This window comes from Eublepharis macularius, chromosome 1, assembly GCF_028583425.1.
Source record: "Eublepharis macularius isolate TG4126 chromosome 1, MPM_Emac_v1.0, whole genome shotgun sequence".
Taxonomy (NCBI): Eukaryota; Metazoa; Chordata; class Lepidosauria; order Squamata; family Eublepharidae; genus Eublepharis; species Eublepharis macularius.
The window spans coordinates 134,902,298-134,918,736 of NC_072790.1; the positions used below are offsets into that span (position 1 = coordinate 134,902,298).

Genomic DNA, 16,439 nt, shown 5'->3' on the forward strand with positions numbered 1-16,439 from the left:
GTAAGTCAACCTGTTCTGAAGCAGGAGAAAAGGAAGGATTTTTGTTGAGCTATGTCCCAGTGTTTAACTGTTTGCAAGGAAAGTGCTCTCTGTTCTTGTTTCTGGCCACTTCCTGTTTTTTTATCACTCTGCAGACATACAATACATATTCTTTAGGAATTATTGGAATCAGCTCTCTACTTCACATTAAATTGTAGACATTTTTATCAATTGCAAAGCCAAAAGATAATGCAGTGGTGCCGAGAGATCCTGGGAATGTTTTATTTAAAAAACACACACAAAAATAGCAGTTATTTCTAATAAAGGGGATTCTTTTTTGCTGTTTCATGTTCTATGTACTAATATGTGACACTTCATAATTTTTAATTACTGTTTTCATGATTTTTTAAAGTTTGACAGAACAATGGGATTACATTGATTTTTCTCCCATTCAGAAATGCAGTTAATTAAGAAACTATTGAAAGCTTGAACAGTATAACAGTGACCATGATTATGAGTTGTGACCTAGATGGTCTCCAAGAAAAAAATTACCTCAGCCATACATCTGCAATATGACATTCAGCTTTGCAGAGTTGTCATAACGATTAATGAAATAAAGTACATGAAATATTTGGAGCAATCTAGCAATTGTTTGTGGCATAAAGGATGTCAGTTTCTATTGTTTTTATTGGTACTCAAAGACCCAACCAGTGCAAATATAAGTCTCAGTGTTTCTAATAAACATTGGTCTTTTTCTCTTTTCAGTAAGGCTATAGAGAATAATACCATTATAATTCAGAAAAGACTTTTGTATAGTAGTAGGACTGTAGTGTTATTCCGTGTTTCTTTCCAGTGGAATGTCTCAGGCAAAATATATATCAAGCTGCACAACTTAGTAGATTCTCTTCTTTAAGAAAGAAATGAGGCCAGTGCATTTTGAAATATATACATTCTTTTTTTAGTGAGGAATTGAATGCAGGATGGGTAGCCTTGTTTAATCTTTTGTGCTGGGGGGAACAGGAGTCTTTGGGTATCTTCAAGATTAATATATTTATTGAAGTATGAGCTTTCATGTGCTAGAAAGTAAGCAAGTATGTCAGTGAGAGACTATTTGTATTTCTGTATCTAGGAGTATTCAAAATACGCAAAGGACGAATTTGTTGGTGAAGATCTGTGTGGTTGTATAGTGTGAAGTGATGAAGGAACTTCTGTTCCTTCCTTCCTTTGTACTGCATGTACATTTAACTCTGATTCACAAACCTTAATTAAATTATATCAGAATATGTTATTCATATGATCAATAAAAAAGTTCAGAAAACATTACACAAGGTCCTCATAATTCTTAGAGAGTCACAGTCACCCAGGGTTGCCAGGGACCTGGAGTCCCAGGTCTCTATAGTCTCCCGGCAGGGGACTGTGAGCCGGTACTTACCCCAGCTTCCTTTCTCTGGGTGTGTGCGCAGTGCGCGTGTGCTCCCGGCTCGCGTGATGATGTCACTTCCACAAGTGATATCATCATGTGGGGTCAAAGGGTGCCCCGGGTCAAAGGGGGCCCTTGTTGCCGCCAGCGCTGGCTCTCGCTGAGAGCGTGGCCACTCACTCTCGCTGTCGCTGCTGCTGCTGCTCACTGCAACCACGACTGTGGCCTGTTCCCATTTGGCACACATGGGCTGTGGTGGCGAGATGCGGCAGCGGCGAGAGGTGGTGGTGGCGGCAACATCCGGTGGCAGCGACAGCAGCCTGCTCTTGCCACTCCTGCCACCACTGCTGCCACTGCGTGCTCTTGCAGTGAGGGAGCGCGCCCCCTGCCTGGGGGCGTGCCACGCCACCCGGGGAGGGGGCGCCCGAGAGAGTGCACCCCCCACCAGCCAGGTGAGTGGGTGCAGGGGGGAAAGGGTGGCATCTGGCGATCCCTCGCCCCCAGTGGGGGAATTGAAACCCTACAGTCACCCTAATATTACAGTCACCCTAATATTAACGTAATGTTATGTTGGCTTCAATCTAAGAACACTTTCCTGGAAGTACATGAATAAAATGGGACTTATTGGGAACACATAGCTTAGGATTGCTATGTGTGCAACCCCCAACAGAACAAATAACACCCCAGGGGATTTTTTGCTCCCCCTTTTGCCACAGTCCTGGTCTGAACTGGGCCCTTATGGTGCTTCAGAATTGACTCCTACAGAGAACTCACAGCTGCCACTTGTCTGCAGAGCCCTGTGGCAGTCATGTGTTACACGTAATGTCTAGTTCTTGCCTCAGTGGGCTTGCCTGGCTGGCTTGTGCATTTAAAAAAAAATTATACCCCACCCTTTTAGGCCCTGCAGCTAAGGGATTAAAAATAGTCAACATGTGCAGCAAACTCTATTTCACAACAAATAATTTTTAAAAATCCATCTTTAAAAAAGATTAAACCAAATATACAATTTTAACTTTTTAAAAAACAGTTTTAACTCTCAATAAAAAGGTTAACTCCCATGTGCTTTTTAAAAAGGCAGTTTCAGATTTCATGCTGGTAGGTTATGAGAGCTTTCTGGACTGATTCTTGGAACTCATTCCACTTGAAGGAGTGTCTTTTCCCATCCTATCTTGCTATCACACTGAGGCAGGTAGCAAGTAGAGACTGGGCTTTTTGTTGGTTGCGCCTCACCTTTGGAATGTTCTCCCTCTTGATGCTGCTCCTGCCTTACTGTCTTTTAGGTGCCAAGCCAAAAGGCTTTAACTTCAAAGCTGTTTGTGGTCTGCTTCTAGCCTGAAGACTGTCTTATGGATTTTTTTTTAATATTGCTCTGTGCTTGTTTTATGCTATTTTTATAACTATGGCTTGTTTTTAATATTAATATTTTTGTTTATGGTATGTGGTATGCTTTTTACTTGTGAGTCACCTTGGAGTGTTGGTCTGTACAATCTTTAAATAAACTATTGAAAAAGCTCTTGCACACGCCATGGTGGTTTGCATTGTCTGGCACTGTAAGGAGAATGTCTGCGATGTATGATGATGTCGTATGGCTTCATATAGGGAGAGTTAATTCTTCAGATATGTGTATTCCCAGGCCATGAAGTGTTTTAATGGTAAGCCCTGGCTTATACTGAACTCAGAAGCATATTGTTACACATACTTATATGGATTGATTCCCTTTGGAGGAGAGAGAGCACTGATACCATATTTGTAGTTTTTGTTTTATTTACACAAAGCACAAGTAGAGGCCAAGAGTAGGATTGACAGCTCTGGGTTAGGAAATTCCTGGAGATCTGGGGACTGGTGCCTGGAGAGGGTGGGATTTGGGGAGGAGAGGGACCCTAACAGGGTATAATGCTGTGGAGTCCATCCTCCAAAGCAGCCATTTTCTGCAGAGGAACTGATCTCTGTTGTCTGGACATCAGTCGTAATTCCAGGAGCTCTCTAGTCACCACCTAGAGGCTGGCAACCATAGCCAAGAGACACTTACATAGGGTGGCAGATCTAAGATCCCCAGAGGAAGAAATCCTTGTACCCCCAAAGTGCAGTCAAGTCTCAGCAGTGTATGTGTACTTCACTGTCTTATCCAGAATCTAGAATTGCTCTTTCTTTACATAGAGTCACATATTGTGTGTGTGTAGGGGGGGGGGGTCTAATCTCTTCCAGGCTCTTGTGGGCATTTCCTGAAACTTAGGCCCATTGAGGAGATTTGTACACTTGTTCAGACACATAACCATTCTTTTTGTCATGTGGCTTTGACTTATCCACAATAATCAAAATCTAAGCTTATACCAATATATAGGTAGCCAATTAAGTCGTGTTAATATTGGCATTTTATGTATATAATGGTTGATTGCTATCAATAAATAGGTTGCCACATGTGCCAACTGCAGCTTCTTCAAGTTGGCTTCAAGGGCAACACCACACAAAACACAGTATAGCAATCCAGTATAAAGGTTACAGGAGCATGGATTTATATAACCAGATCAGCTAAGTCTAGAAAGGAGGACTTCTTATGGATAAAATTAAAGAAAACTCTTCTAGTAGCTGATCAAAACTGAAAGGCTGGGTCCAGGAGCATTCACAAGCCCTTCATTAGCCGATACCAATGTAGTTGCAGTGCAGTGCCATGCTCACCCATGAAGTCTTGTACACTTTGTTTTTGGCAGTTCTGTGAATGCTAGGATATTTGCCTAATTCAATAACATTGATGTATTTTCATAACAACAACAATAACTGCACTTATATACTGCTCTTCTACACAAATTAGTGCCCCATTCAGAGTGGTGAACAAAGTAAGTGTTATTATTGTCCCCACTATGCTACAACAGAAATGTTATAATCTGCCTCCAAAACCTCTGCAGAAGATCTTATTTGCTCCTCAACATCAGCAATCAAGGCACAGATATATTACATTAAAAAGAAATTTGTCTTTCATTAGAATACATAGAAAATCACTATTTCATATTTCCCCACAGATTCGTATGCCTCTGCTACTTGTGCCTTTTAATGACAACAACAACAATTGATTTAAATTGTCCATCAGGACAATTTAACACCCATTCAGAATGGTTTACGAAGTATGTTATTATCTCCTGCGAGGTAGATGGAGCTGAAAGAGCTCTGGAAGAGCTGTGACTGATGTAGGGTCACCCAGCTCACTTCAAGCAGAGGACTGGGGAATCAAACCCGGTTCTCCAGATTAGAGTCTTGCTGCTCTTAAGCACTACATCAAACTGGCTCTCAATGAAGGCTTGTCTCTGGGCCTCAGAGCCCCAAATAAAGAATGATGATCTTTAAATCAGTTGCAATCTACTTTTCTCCTCTTTTATAGCCGGTTTCTTTGAAATGTATTCATGGTTGTGGTTTGCTTTTTTAAAAACTTCCTGTTAGTTTTTAGTGTGTTGTTCATCAGTACACATAAGGTTTTCTGTTTTGTCTGTCCGTCCAGCTAATCCAGGAGCTGATGTTATTGCACAATGACTGAAATAAAATGACATCCTCTTGATTGGTATAGGATGTGTGTTGTCAGTGATAACAGCTATTTTGTGCAGAACCTTTTTATCTAGCCTCAACAGAAACAAGCTATGCCTGATACAAATGACAGGCCCATTATTTGTGAAGGCCTATAAATAATTGATTTCTTTAAAAAAGACTCTCTAGAGCATCTCTTCTTCAATGTCATAGTAGTTTTTATATATTTCACTTGACAGGACAAGAACAACGTCTGCTAGCAAGTAGACATGCATGTATCTCAGTCTAGATATCTTTTTCGTCTAAATTGTTAAGGTACACTGCCAGCCTGTGACTTCTGTCACACCTTTTAATTCTTTCATTAGTTATATGAATTAAATAGTTTGTGTAGATTTCCTCTCTGTTTGTTGTTTCAGTGTAAGGAAAAACTATGATGGGCAACAGTAGAGTTGTTAACACCAGATAAGGAAATTCCTGGAGATTTGGGGGATGGGGTTGGGAAGAGGACGGGAGGGATCTCAGCTGGGTGTAATGCTATAGATTCTCCCTTCCAAGGCAGCCATTTTCTCCAGAGGAACTGATCTTTGTTTGTTTGTTTGTTGCTATATTTATATTCCGCTCTCCCTGCTGAGCAGGCTCAGAGCGGATTACATCACAACATAAAAACAGGTAGCATAATAAAACAAGATTCAATTTATAAAATCCAGCAGCACTCACATTGTCCTTCCCTCACTAAAACCCATGGGACAGGAGGCGAACTGAGAGATGTTATACAAACTGGGGGGCAGTGTCTCCCCCAGGCAGGAGGCTGGTCGAAGAATGAGGGTCCTCCCATCTCAACCACAATATGCCTGGAAGAACATCTCTGCCTTACAGGCCTGGCAAAAGGATAGTAAATCTTGCCCGGCCAGTGTTTCCACAGACAGAGAGTTCCACCAAGTCAGTGCCAGAGCCGAGAAGGCCCTGGCCCTAGTTGAGGTGGCACAGACCTCCCTGGGGCTGGGAACCACCAGCAGATGTTGATTTGCCAAATGAAGGGCCCCCTGGGGAACATATGGTGAGAGGCGGTCCCATACGTGTGCCAGTCCCAGTTCGTTAAAGGCTTTAAAGGTCAAAATCAAAATCTTGAACCTGATCTGGAGCCAGTGCAGCTGGTGCAGTATTGGTGTTATATGCTGCTGCATTTTGGACCAGTTGCAATTTCTGGAGCATGCCCAAGGGCAGCCCAGCATAAAGCAAGTTGCAGTAATCTAGTTTGCATGGATCACTGCAGCAAAATTGGGGGCTGAAAGGTAAGGGACAAGTTGCCTAATCTGATAAAGGTGGAAGAATGCAGACCTGGTAACTGCTGTGACCTGGGCCTCCATTAACAAGGAGGCATCCAAGGCCATGCCCAGACTCCTCATCACCTGTACTGTTGCAAACAGTGCCCCATCAAGGGCTGGGAGTTGAATCCCAGAACCTAAGAGCCCACAGCCCAGGTACAGGACCTCCATCTGCATAGGATTCAGTTGGATCTGTTTCAACCATCCAGTCAGAGCTCTCACAGCTCTGGCCAAACTATGTGAGGTGCTATCCAGTTAGGCATCCATTAGCAGATAAAGTTGGGTGTCATCTGATATTGATGACAGCCCAACCCAAGGCTCCATGCCACCTGGGCAAGAGAGTGCATGTAGATGTTACATAACATCAGGGAGAGTATCACTCCTTGTGGAACACCACACACTATAGGGTGGCAAGGCAATAACTGCTCCCCCAGTGCCACCCTCTGTCCCTGACCGTGGAGGAAGGAGACTAGCCATTTCAAGGTGGTCCCACAAATCCACACATTGGTGAGGCGGTGGGTCAAGTGATCATAATCGACCATGTCAAACACTGCTGAAAGAGGTAATAATATCAGCAGCACCAATCCGCCTTGATCCAGGTGTCTATGGAGTTCATCTATGAGGGCGACCAACACTGTCTCCACCCCATGGCCAAGCTGGAAGCTGGACTGGAATGGGTTCAGGACAGAGGAGTTATTCAGGAAAGCCTGCAATTGCTCCACTGCCGCCCGTTCAATCACCTTACCCAGAAATGAGTGGTGCGAAACTGGGCAGTAACTGAACAGGTTCGTGGGGTCCAAAGATGGCGTTCTCAGAAGACATTGCACCGCCACTTCCTTAAATGCTCTGGGAAATAGCCCGGAGGTCAAGGAGAGCTTGACAATGGCCTCCAAGGAGTCCAGAAGCCCATCTGCACTGACCTTCACCAGCCACAATGGGCAGGAATCCAGGGGGCAGATAGTGGACCTCACCATTCATAGGATCCTGTCAATCTAATCCTGAGAGAGCAGACACCAGGACCACAGCCTGTGAGGAAGTAGCACTAGAAGTTTGGGGTACTCCAAGGCCCAGCCAGCTACCACCTACAACAGACTCAGCAGGGAAGCTGCTGGTGCACTAGTTGGTCAGTACACCAGACAGATCACCAAGCCCTCTTCAGCACCCCAAGTCAGGCCTACATAATCTGTGCCAGGAATCTTTGGGGTGGAGAGCAGCCTGAAGGAGAAATACTCTTGAATGAGCATCATCACCCTTCCCCCCCAGCCACTTTTGGCAACCCTAGACACTGCCTGTCATAATTTATTTTATTTATTTATTTGATTTGATTTATACCCCACCCTCCCCACAGATGGGCTCAGGGCGGCTAACAACATTTAAAAAATACATTAAAAGTCACAAAAACATAAAATCAATAATAATTTTTTAAAAATCATTAAAATAGTCCAGGAGCAGGCTATTTAAACAAATATTGGGAGTCCGTATATGGGCATAGTAGATGGCTGAGGGCAGCCCCAGAAGAAGTGGTGGTCTTAGATGGAAGAAAGAGGACACCCGCTGGCACTCAGCCAAAGGCCTGGCGGAAAATCCCCGTTTTACAGGCCCTGTGAAACTGTAACAGGTCCCGCAGGTTCCAGATCTCTGGTGGGAGAGCGTTCCACCAGGCTCGGGCCAGGGCAGAAAAAGCCCTGGCCCTGGTTGAGGCCAGACGGATGTCCTTCGGGCCGGTGACCACCAGGAGTTGCTTATCTGCAGAGCGCAACACCCTGCAGGGGACGTAATGGAAGAGGTGATCCCACAGGTATGCAGGTCCCAGTCCATGAAGGGCTTTAAACACCAAAGTTAACACCTTGAACCAGATCCAGAACTCCATTGGGAGCCAGTGCAACTGGCACAGCACAGGATGAATGTGCGCTCGGATTGGCGTTCCAGTAAAGACCCATGCCGCGGCATTCTGGACCAGCTGTAACTTCCCGGTCAGGCCCAAGGGCAGCCCAGCATAGAGTGAGTTGCAGTAGTCTAGCCTGGAGGTGACCATTGCATGGATTACTGTGGCCAGGTCCTGGGGCAAAAGATAGGGCGCCAGTTGCCTGGCCTGTCGAAGATGAAAAAAGGCAGACCTGGCAACGGTCGTGACCTGGGCCTCCATTGAAAGTGTGGCATCCAAGGTCACACCCAGGCTTCTCACCATCAGCAAAAGTTTCAATTGTACCCCATCGAGGGCTGGGAGCCGGGTCCCCAGCTCGATTGCCCCATGACTCAGACACAGAACCTCCGTCTTCAGGGGATTCAGTTTCAGGCGACTCAGATGTAACCATACTGTCACAGCCTCAAGACCCTTAGCCAAGGAATCCAGAGCAAGATCAGACTGGCCGTCCATCAGCAGATAGAGCTGAGTGTCATCCACATGCTGGTGTCAAAACTGTAGTGTTCACATTTCAGAACTCGGCTGTTATCCAATAACTTTGTGAATAGGTCTCAACAGACATGTTTTATGCATGGTCACTTTAAACTGGTCATTCCGAGTATTTGCCCCAATTGACATGAAATCGACATGACTCTCCTGCGTTCTGCACCGTCAGAGGCAGCTTCGATTTCATGTCTTCTTTTCATTCTACATGCAAGAGAATGTGTTGGTGTAGTTTTGGGTTTTCGAGCAGAATTGCAATGAACGTTCTTTTTAAAAAATTCTGCACGTGCGTAGTAACATAGCTACATTACTACATCAGCTGTCTCTCATTCCCCTACCCTTCCAACAGCTGTTAATTGGACACTCCTGCACCTGCCAGATCTTTTCAATGTTGTGGTGAGACACTGCCAGTGCCTTTTGAACCTTCTCCCCCCCCCCCATAAATCTAGAAGATCAAGGGTCTCATGCTCTCTCCAAGACACCCCTCTTCCTCCAAGAGCTCTGGGAGCAGCCGTCTCAGGGATCATTTGTGCGCAACCATTCCCTGATGAAAATGGCACTGAAGAGTGAAGGGAAAATGATTCTGGTGCCCAGAAAACTGCTATAAACGATCATGTGACCAGGGACTTCTGGAATGGCGTGGTGCTGTCTCAGCAGCTGAGTTACGAGCTCAGTGCCGTGATCTTCCTGACTCCTTGGGACTTGAGGATTCGAGCCCCCAAGACCCCCCCACGGAGAGGGGGCAGGCCAGAGCAAGGTGGAGGAGCTCAAGGGGACTGGCAACCCCTTGTGAAGCCCTCACATCGGCTTGAGGCAAGGACCGAGGAAGAAGCCAATATGGCTCCCAAGCTGCGAAATCCAAAGCTCTGAAACAAGTGAAAATAAAGCGAAGATTCCTTGACAAGATAGAAACAAAGACGACTGAAAGACCGAACAAAGCGATCCTATTTGACATCTCTCCAGGTAAGAATTGTTTATGACTTTACGAGGGCTAACCAGCTTGATAAGGAGGGTTTTATTACCCTCTGGCAAGGTGGCCACTTTTACGAGTCGGGAGACTGACATGGAAGAGTGATTGCAAAGAGGAGTCTTCTGGGAGAAAGCTGGAGAGCAATTAAACTCCAGAACAACAAACAGTAAGAGTGGAAAGCTTTTTACCACTTTGATGAGATCTTTGATAGAACATTTATAAGTAATTGAATAAAAATGGCGCTTCAGGAAAAGATACTTTCAAAGCTGCAAGAAATTGCTAAGCTGATGAACGAAGTACTAAGAAAAGCAGATGAGACATTTGGATTGGAAATAGATAAAGATACTGTGCAAGAAGCCAAGTCAGCAGAAAACTTTGATGAGGTGAAGGGAAAGCTGTGAGGAAGAGACCTAGCGTATCGCCTCTGAATGAAGAAAAAAGCATGCAACGCACTACAAAAAAGAAAGATAAACAGAGATATCACAACATAGTCACCGACAGCTTGCAGAAATGGTTAGAAGACAAAAAGAGTCGTTTGGCTGATCACTGGAAAGAAAGAGTTGCAATACCATTTCAGAGGGAGAAAGAATAAGAAATAGGATGAAATTCAGATGATGATCCAACAACTCAGGCTTAATGTAATGTTATATGTCCCCCTTTTTTTCTTTTTTCCTTACCTCTAATTTGTCAGATACTGTTTATATGTTGTAAATTGATTAGAGAGAGGAGGGTAAATGGGTCTTTAGAATCTTCTGTTCTCACTCTTACCCCTTAAGAGAGAGAGAGAAGAAGAAATAAGATGAAACTCAGATTATGATCCAGGGGCTTGGTGAATAAGATGGTATATGAGATAAATTGTGATTTCTTTGTAAATATTTAGGTTTTGAATATAAAAAGTCAAAGAATAGGGAAAGAAACTAGGTCTCATATGCCTCTTTATGCTTAATGAAGCTCAACACAGACATAATGCAATTTTAGATGCTTTTAAAAAATGTTCTATAACATGTTAAGACACTGTGTATGTACTGTTAATGGGCTAGTGAGAGCGTGGTAAATGGGTCTTTAGAATCTTCTACTCTCATTCCTACCTTTTAGTCTCTTTCTTTTTTAGATCTCTTGTCTTCTCCTTAATTAAAAGGTAAGATAACTTTTGAGTTAAACAGGAGAAATTCCAGAGAGATAGAGGGAGCCTTATAAATCTCTTAATGTTTAGAGTATAAATTAGTCCTTAAGCGAAATCTATTTATATACTTATTTCTTTTCTCCTTCCCCATTACAACGAAAATACAAATACAAAATTTTAGATGGCCTGGATCTAGACAGATGAAAGGTTGAGGGTAGGCTGGTACAAAAATTTCTTTTCATATTTCTCTTCCTTAAGAAAATATTTAGTTAATGATATACAGTAATGTCTATATATTTTTCTGCTCCTCTGCATTGTCCTTTTTCTTTGTTCTGTCCCTGGAAGAATTAAGGGATTAATACCCTTGGCTTAAAACTCAAAGGACTGGAAATTTGCCTTAAGAGGATGTATACCTAAAATATAAATAATTGTAAGAAATGAGATAAGAAATGGAATATGTAGGTAAAAAAAAAAAGCAAGGAAATTAAAAATTGCCTGGAGAGATTTAAATGGACGGCTGAAGGTATAAAGGGGAAAAAAGAAAAGGGGAGGTATTCAGTTAGCCAGTCACTTTCTTATGGATGGATGGCTATATTGTAAAATTCTTGAAATAATGACTACACAATGACTATCTTGTACATGAATCTGATACTGAAAAGTTTTTCTTTTTTCCTTTTATAAAAATCTAATAAAAAAAATTATTAAAAAAAAATCATGTGGCCAGGGATGGGGCAATTGTGGGGGTGAGGGTAAGTGTCGTGGGCTCTGATTCCTCAGAGGATGAAGACCTCATGGAGGATGACGGGGGAGTGTTCCAAGCTCCTCCAGAGCCAGCCACATGGAGGACCAACAGGGAGGGGAACAGCAGGAACCCTTGCCAGAGCAGGCTGAGGAATCCAGGGCAGAATCAGAGACAGCAGCTGTTCCCTTACTTGCACCAGCAGCTGAGACCAGGGCAACATCCCCACCAAGCTCCCCTGAACCTGAGAGGCAGCATAGGGTGCGGCAGCGTCTTGCTGCACAGGAGAGGAGATGAAGTGCAAGGCTTCAGGCACTCAAACAGCAGCGTAGTGACCTTGAGTCCTAGCAGGATGCAGCACTGCCTTGGAGGTGATTGCTCTTAAGCCAGGACGCCCTTTCCCTCATTGCAGAAGCACCTGTGCAAAGACTCGCCCGGTTCTACTGCGACCCAGTGCTGCTCTCTCTGCTCTTTTGGCTCTGACCTTTTGGATTTGGCTCCCTGGACTACGCTCCCTGCTTGTTCCCCGGTCGGCTTAGTTGAACTCCGGACTTCAATAAAGCTTGTGTCGGATTCCCCACCTGCATTCCAGCACAGTAAGTAGATAAATGCTCTGCTGGCCATTTTTTGAGACCTTTCCTGAGCCCTACTGTTGAACTGTGAAATAAGTGAAATAAATTATAAAAAACCATAAGATATGTAGAATAATCTTTAGGAATGCTGGACTCTACTTATGGAACACACAATTTAATCAACAAGATCATTCAGACACAACGAAGTAATGCAGCAGCATTGATATGATAAACAATAATAATAAAAAAGGGGGAGGTAGAACCGCATTCGCTGCATTCGCTCTACGGCAGCACAAAACAAACTTTAGAACTTATTCAGAAGGGAGTAGCTAGAATATTGTAACACAAGCTCATGTTGATGTTTTTGAAGAGTTTAATCAAATCTGGTGATTAATTGTGTTTATGTTGCAGCGTTACAGTGCTTTCACTAAACAAAAAAAATGGTGGATAAAGGCTTTGGGGAGCTTAGGAAGGTGGGTGTGGTTACCAATGGACAGACCAATCAGCTCCTGGGGAACAGGAAGAGGGGGGCACCAGAAGCAGAAAGGAAGTATTTGATTATGCATGGATAGAAGGTGGGCTAGCAGCAGCTGGGCAGTGGCTTAAAAAAAATTGTGGAATATGCGCAGGGGGGAAAACTGGGGAAAAGATGGACAAAACTTGTATCTGCTTCCCATGACTCCCTTGCAGGTGCAGAAATCAGGAGAACATGGGAAACAGAACAGATTCTGAACTGCTGCAAAGTGACCATGCATAAAACACCATAGTGTGTTTTTTTTCCAGAAAATACTAAAGCTAACTGTATAGTGCTGTTGAGGAGAGGGAAGACAAGGTTGGGGAAGTAAAAATTTCTTATGTTTTTCTGTAGGTCTTGAGAAGTACAATCTGTCTCCCCCGAATCAATTCCTAATGGAAAATTCTTTATGAGATAAAAGGTGAGTGAGATGAGAATCCCCTCCCTTCTTCTTGACACCCCCCTCTTCTTGACAAAACTATTTATTTGGGACCAGATGTGTGCTTTTTTATAATTTTAGGAATTACTTCACAGCAGAGTTAGTATTCCTTTTTGTTCACAGGAGACAGCAGATTACAGTGGCCTGCACAAGTGTGCTCGTCAGGTACTGAGACTGGGGAAATGATGGCTGGTGGAGGGAGGGGCTCTTTTCATCCTTCTTCAAAATGATAAAACAATGCAAATGTGTCACTAATTAAAGAAAGAGATCAGCCTCTAAAAAGACTGTTGCATCTCTTCTTTGCTGAACCTTGTCTCTAAACATTAGCAATATTATTCTTTTGGAATGTTGTAGAATATTCTCTAAAAACAGTAAAATCAGTGGAAAAATGTCCCAGGAACTTAACCTCAACTTCCTGAAGGGACTGGAGCAAGAGATTGTTTTGGATGTCTTGTATCGTGACCAGATGTTGAGAAAGATGGAGGAAGAAAGAATAAGGTATGTTGCCATTCTAGAATATGGTATGCTGTTGTTCCCCCCCACCACCACCTTTTTTTGGCTTTTTCTGGCATGATTTTTGCTTCTCCCAGCTTCTTAGCAGGTGACATAATTTGCTAGAAGCAATTTATTAAATGTATTTAGTCACGACCATTTGTATGGGAAAGACTGCTGCTTACTTAGTGCATAAGAATTTATACTGAACTTCCTTTCACAGCAAGTGCATATGGGGGAAATTTATTATATTTATTTTATCCAGGTTCCTTTAACTTCAATTATACCAGAACTTTTCAAAGATATTTGGAAAGCAATTGTGACTTTTCAGTACAGCTCACTAGAAAAAAGGGGCTTTCGTTGGACTGGGCTCTCAGCATAGGGAGAATGGGTTTAACTTCTGCTATCAGTTTCTTGATTTATATCACTCATCCAGACCTGCTATTTTCCTTGTAAGGGAAAACATATAGATACAATATAGTAACTTGTCTGTTTTCCCCCATGAGGCAAATAGCAGCTTGGGAAAAGTGATTTAAATTGGAAAAATGATGGAGTGAAAGGTTAAACTCCCTGTCCTGCCATGCCACAGCCCCAATCCTGCTTTTAGCACTTGCAAAAAAGTGCCATCTCATCAAATTTGGCCATAGGAGCAAATCCACTCTCACATCCCATGAGGTCAGCTGGTACTCCAGCATAACATCACAGTGTATAGATACTGTGGAAAAATTAATTATGGGTTGACTCTTATTTGTACTTGGTTTACATTGCCTATGCTAAATAAAGTGTATTATCCCTTAAAATTGTTTCAAGCCACTACCTAGACAGAAATTGCAGTGTTGGTAACTATCCAGAAACATTTATATTATTGCAGTCACTATATGCTGAATGTGTGTGCATATTTCTATTTCTTATGTTTGGGGACAGGAAACTGAAAATGCAGCTGCAGGAACTTCAGTGGAAAGGTTCAAAAAGCACAAGCCAGGAATACTCTGAGAAGTTATGTGCCCGCTGTCAGAAATCTCTTGGAGTGCTGATGAATAGAGGTGCTGTGTGTAATGGATGCAGCCATCGAGTATGCCCTGGATGTCGCATCATTCTGAATCCCTACACGTGGAAATGCACTGTCTGCTATGCTCAAGAGTGAGAAATTCTACATTAGTCGTGGGTGGTTATACACTGCTTGTTTCCTACCCCTTCTAGTGGACCGGCATCAGTCCTAAGACTTCCCCATCTCCTATGGTATACTAAAGGAAAGGAAGTATGGAAACTGCCTTTTCCACATTGCCACCCACCTTAAACTTCCTTTCACAGGTTTGGGGGCTTCCCAGGCAGTTAAAAGCTGGTCACCACACGCCACCCATCTAACCTCCAGTTTAGCAGACAGAGAGCCCTGACCCAAATTCTCACAAAGTCTCCTCTCTACTCTCCCAGAGGCTTTACCAGACAGGCAGCCAGTTCCCTCTATTTACTTCCCCTAACTCAGCTACTGCCCAGAGCTATTGGGGGGAGGGAGCTTAGAGTTTACTTTCCCTCATATACGCTGCCACTATTTACTTTACCTGGAGGACATGGAAAATAGCATAGGTTCAAAAAATAATGCAGGGAAGCATTGTAGAATCTTGAGAGAAGGGAAAAGAAGAGAGTCTAAAATCCCTGTCCACGCTGCTGCTGAAATGCCTGAAATGGTTCATTCCCCAGTCATATGCTATTGGGTTTATGAGAGGTATAAAATGATTTTCAGAATGAAAAACTGCTGTGTTTATATTCATTCATAAAATACGTTGCAGAATGTGAATGTTAGAATGTAACACTGACTGTTGACAAAAGGCTTCAATAAGTATAGATGTAAAACATTATCAGACTAGTGTGTCATTAAGCTCAGAACTTCATCTACCAGAAATGGCCAGTCAGATGTTTCAAAGAGGCTCAAATGGAAGCCATGATGGTGGTATTCCTCTTCTTGTATTAATCCTCTGTAGCTGGTAGTGAAAGATACAGACTTCCTGAGCAATATACATCTCAACATGGAAGCCACTAGCCTTTGATGCAATCCATCACAGCTGTGGTGTAAGCGTGAATACTAAAAGCACATGGGAAAGTCCATGAAGCTTTCCCATTTAAACCCTGCTTGCAGGGAAGCTTGCCAGTCTTGCCAGTCAGGGTGTCAGCCAACATCAGTTCTCAGTCCTCAACCTGCTTCTGGCCTTTAATATGTTTACAGGTAACAATCAATTTCTGCTAGTCTCTATGGAATACCATAGAATCTCTGTAGTATATAGTGTACCATAGGAGATGGGGAAGTACTAGAGCATCCATCCTGTGTAGCCACTTTAGGACTTCCATGCTATAATATTTCATAGTGCATCCTCTGAAGCTGCCAGTTCCTCCTGAGGAAATGATGTGTAGTCTGGTAATCAGTTGTAATTCCATGTAGTTCTAGGAGAATTCCATGCTGTACCTTGGAACTGGTAGCCTATATATCCTGATGGCAAGAACAGAGAATAGTTTCATTATCTTCTGTCATTTCATTTTTTATCTCAGTTGTTTAAATTGTATTGTTAGCTAGCTCTTTATACCATTATGCTGTTGCATAGTGGTTAAATGGTTGGGGTTGCAAATCAGCAGTCTGCAGGTTTGGCTCCCACTATTGCCATGAGCTCTGTAGGTGGCCTTGGGTAAGCCACTCCTCTCAGCTCCAGCTCTCCAGCTATATTGTGGGGATAATAACAACACTGATTTTATTCACTACTCTGAGTGGGCACTAATCTGTCCAGAAGGGTGGTATATAAGCACGTTGTTGTTGTTGTACGTTATTTATAGTCTGCCTTTCTCACTGAGACATGGGGTGGATTACACAGGGTAGCTTAAGCACAACCAACAGCATAGGACATCCAATAAAACATAGCTGTAGAGCTTGGTTTGCAGAAATCTGAAAACAAGGAAATG

General features: G+C 43.2%; 1 protein-coding gene across 2 annotated transcripts in view; it reads left to right on the top strand.

The window, feature by feature from the left end:
• The first annotated feature begins 13,389 nt into the window (after positions 1 to 13,389).
• Positions 13,390 to 16,439, top strand: part of SYTL3 (synaptotagmin like 3) — a 59,522-nt gene continuing 56,472 nt past the window's right edge. For both annotated transcript variants that reach the window (XM_054983764.1, XM_054983773.1), the window contains exons 1-2: positions 13,390 to 13,499; positions 14,418 to 14,633. In XM_054983764.1, coding sequence (XP_054839739.1) covers positions 13,390 to 13,499; positions 14,418 to 14,633 — 326 coding nt within the window. The remainder of the gene's footprint in view (positions 13,500 to 14,417; positions 14,634 to 16,439) is intronic.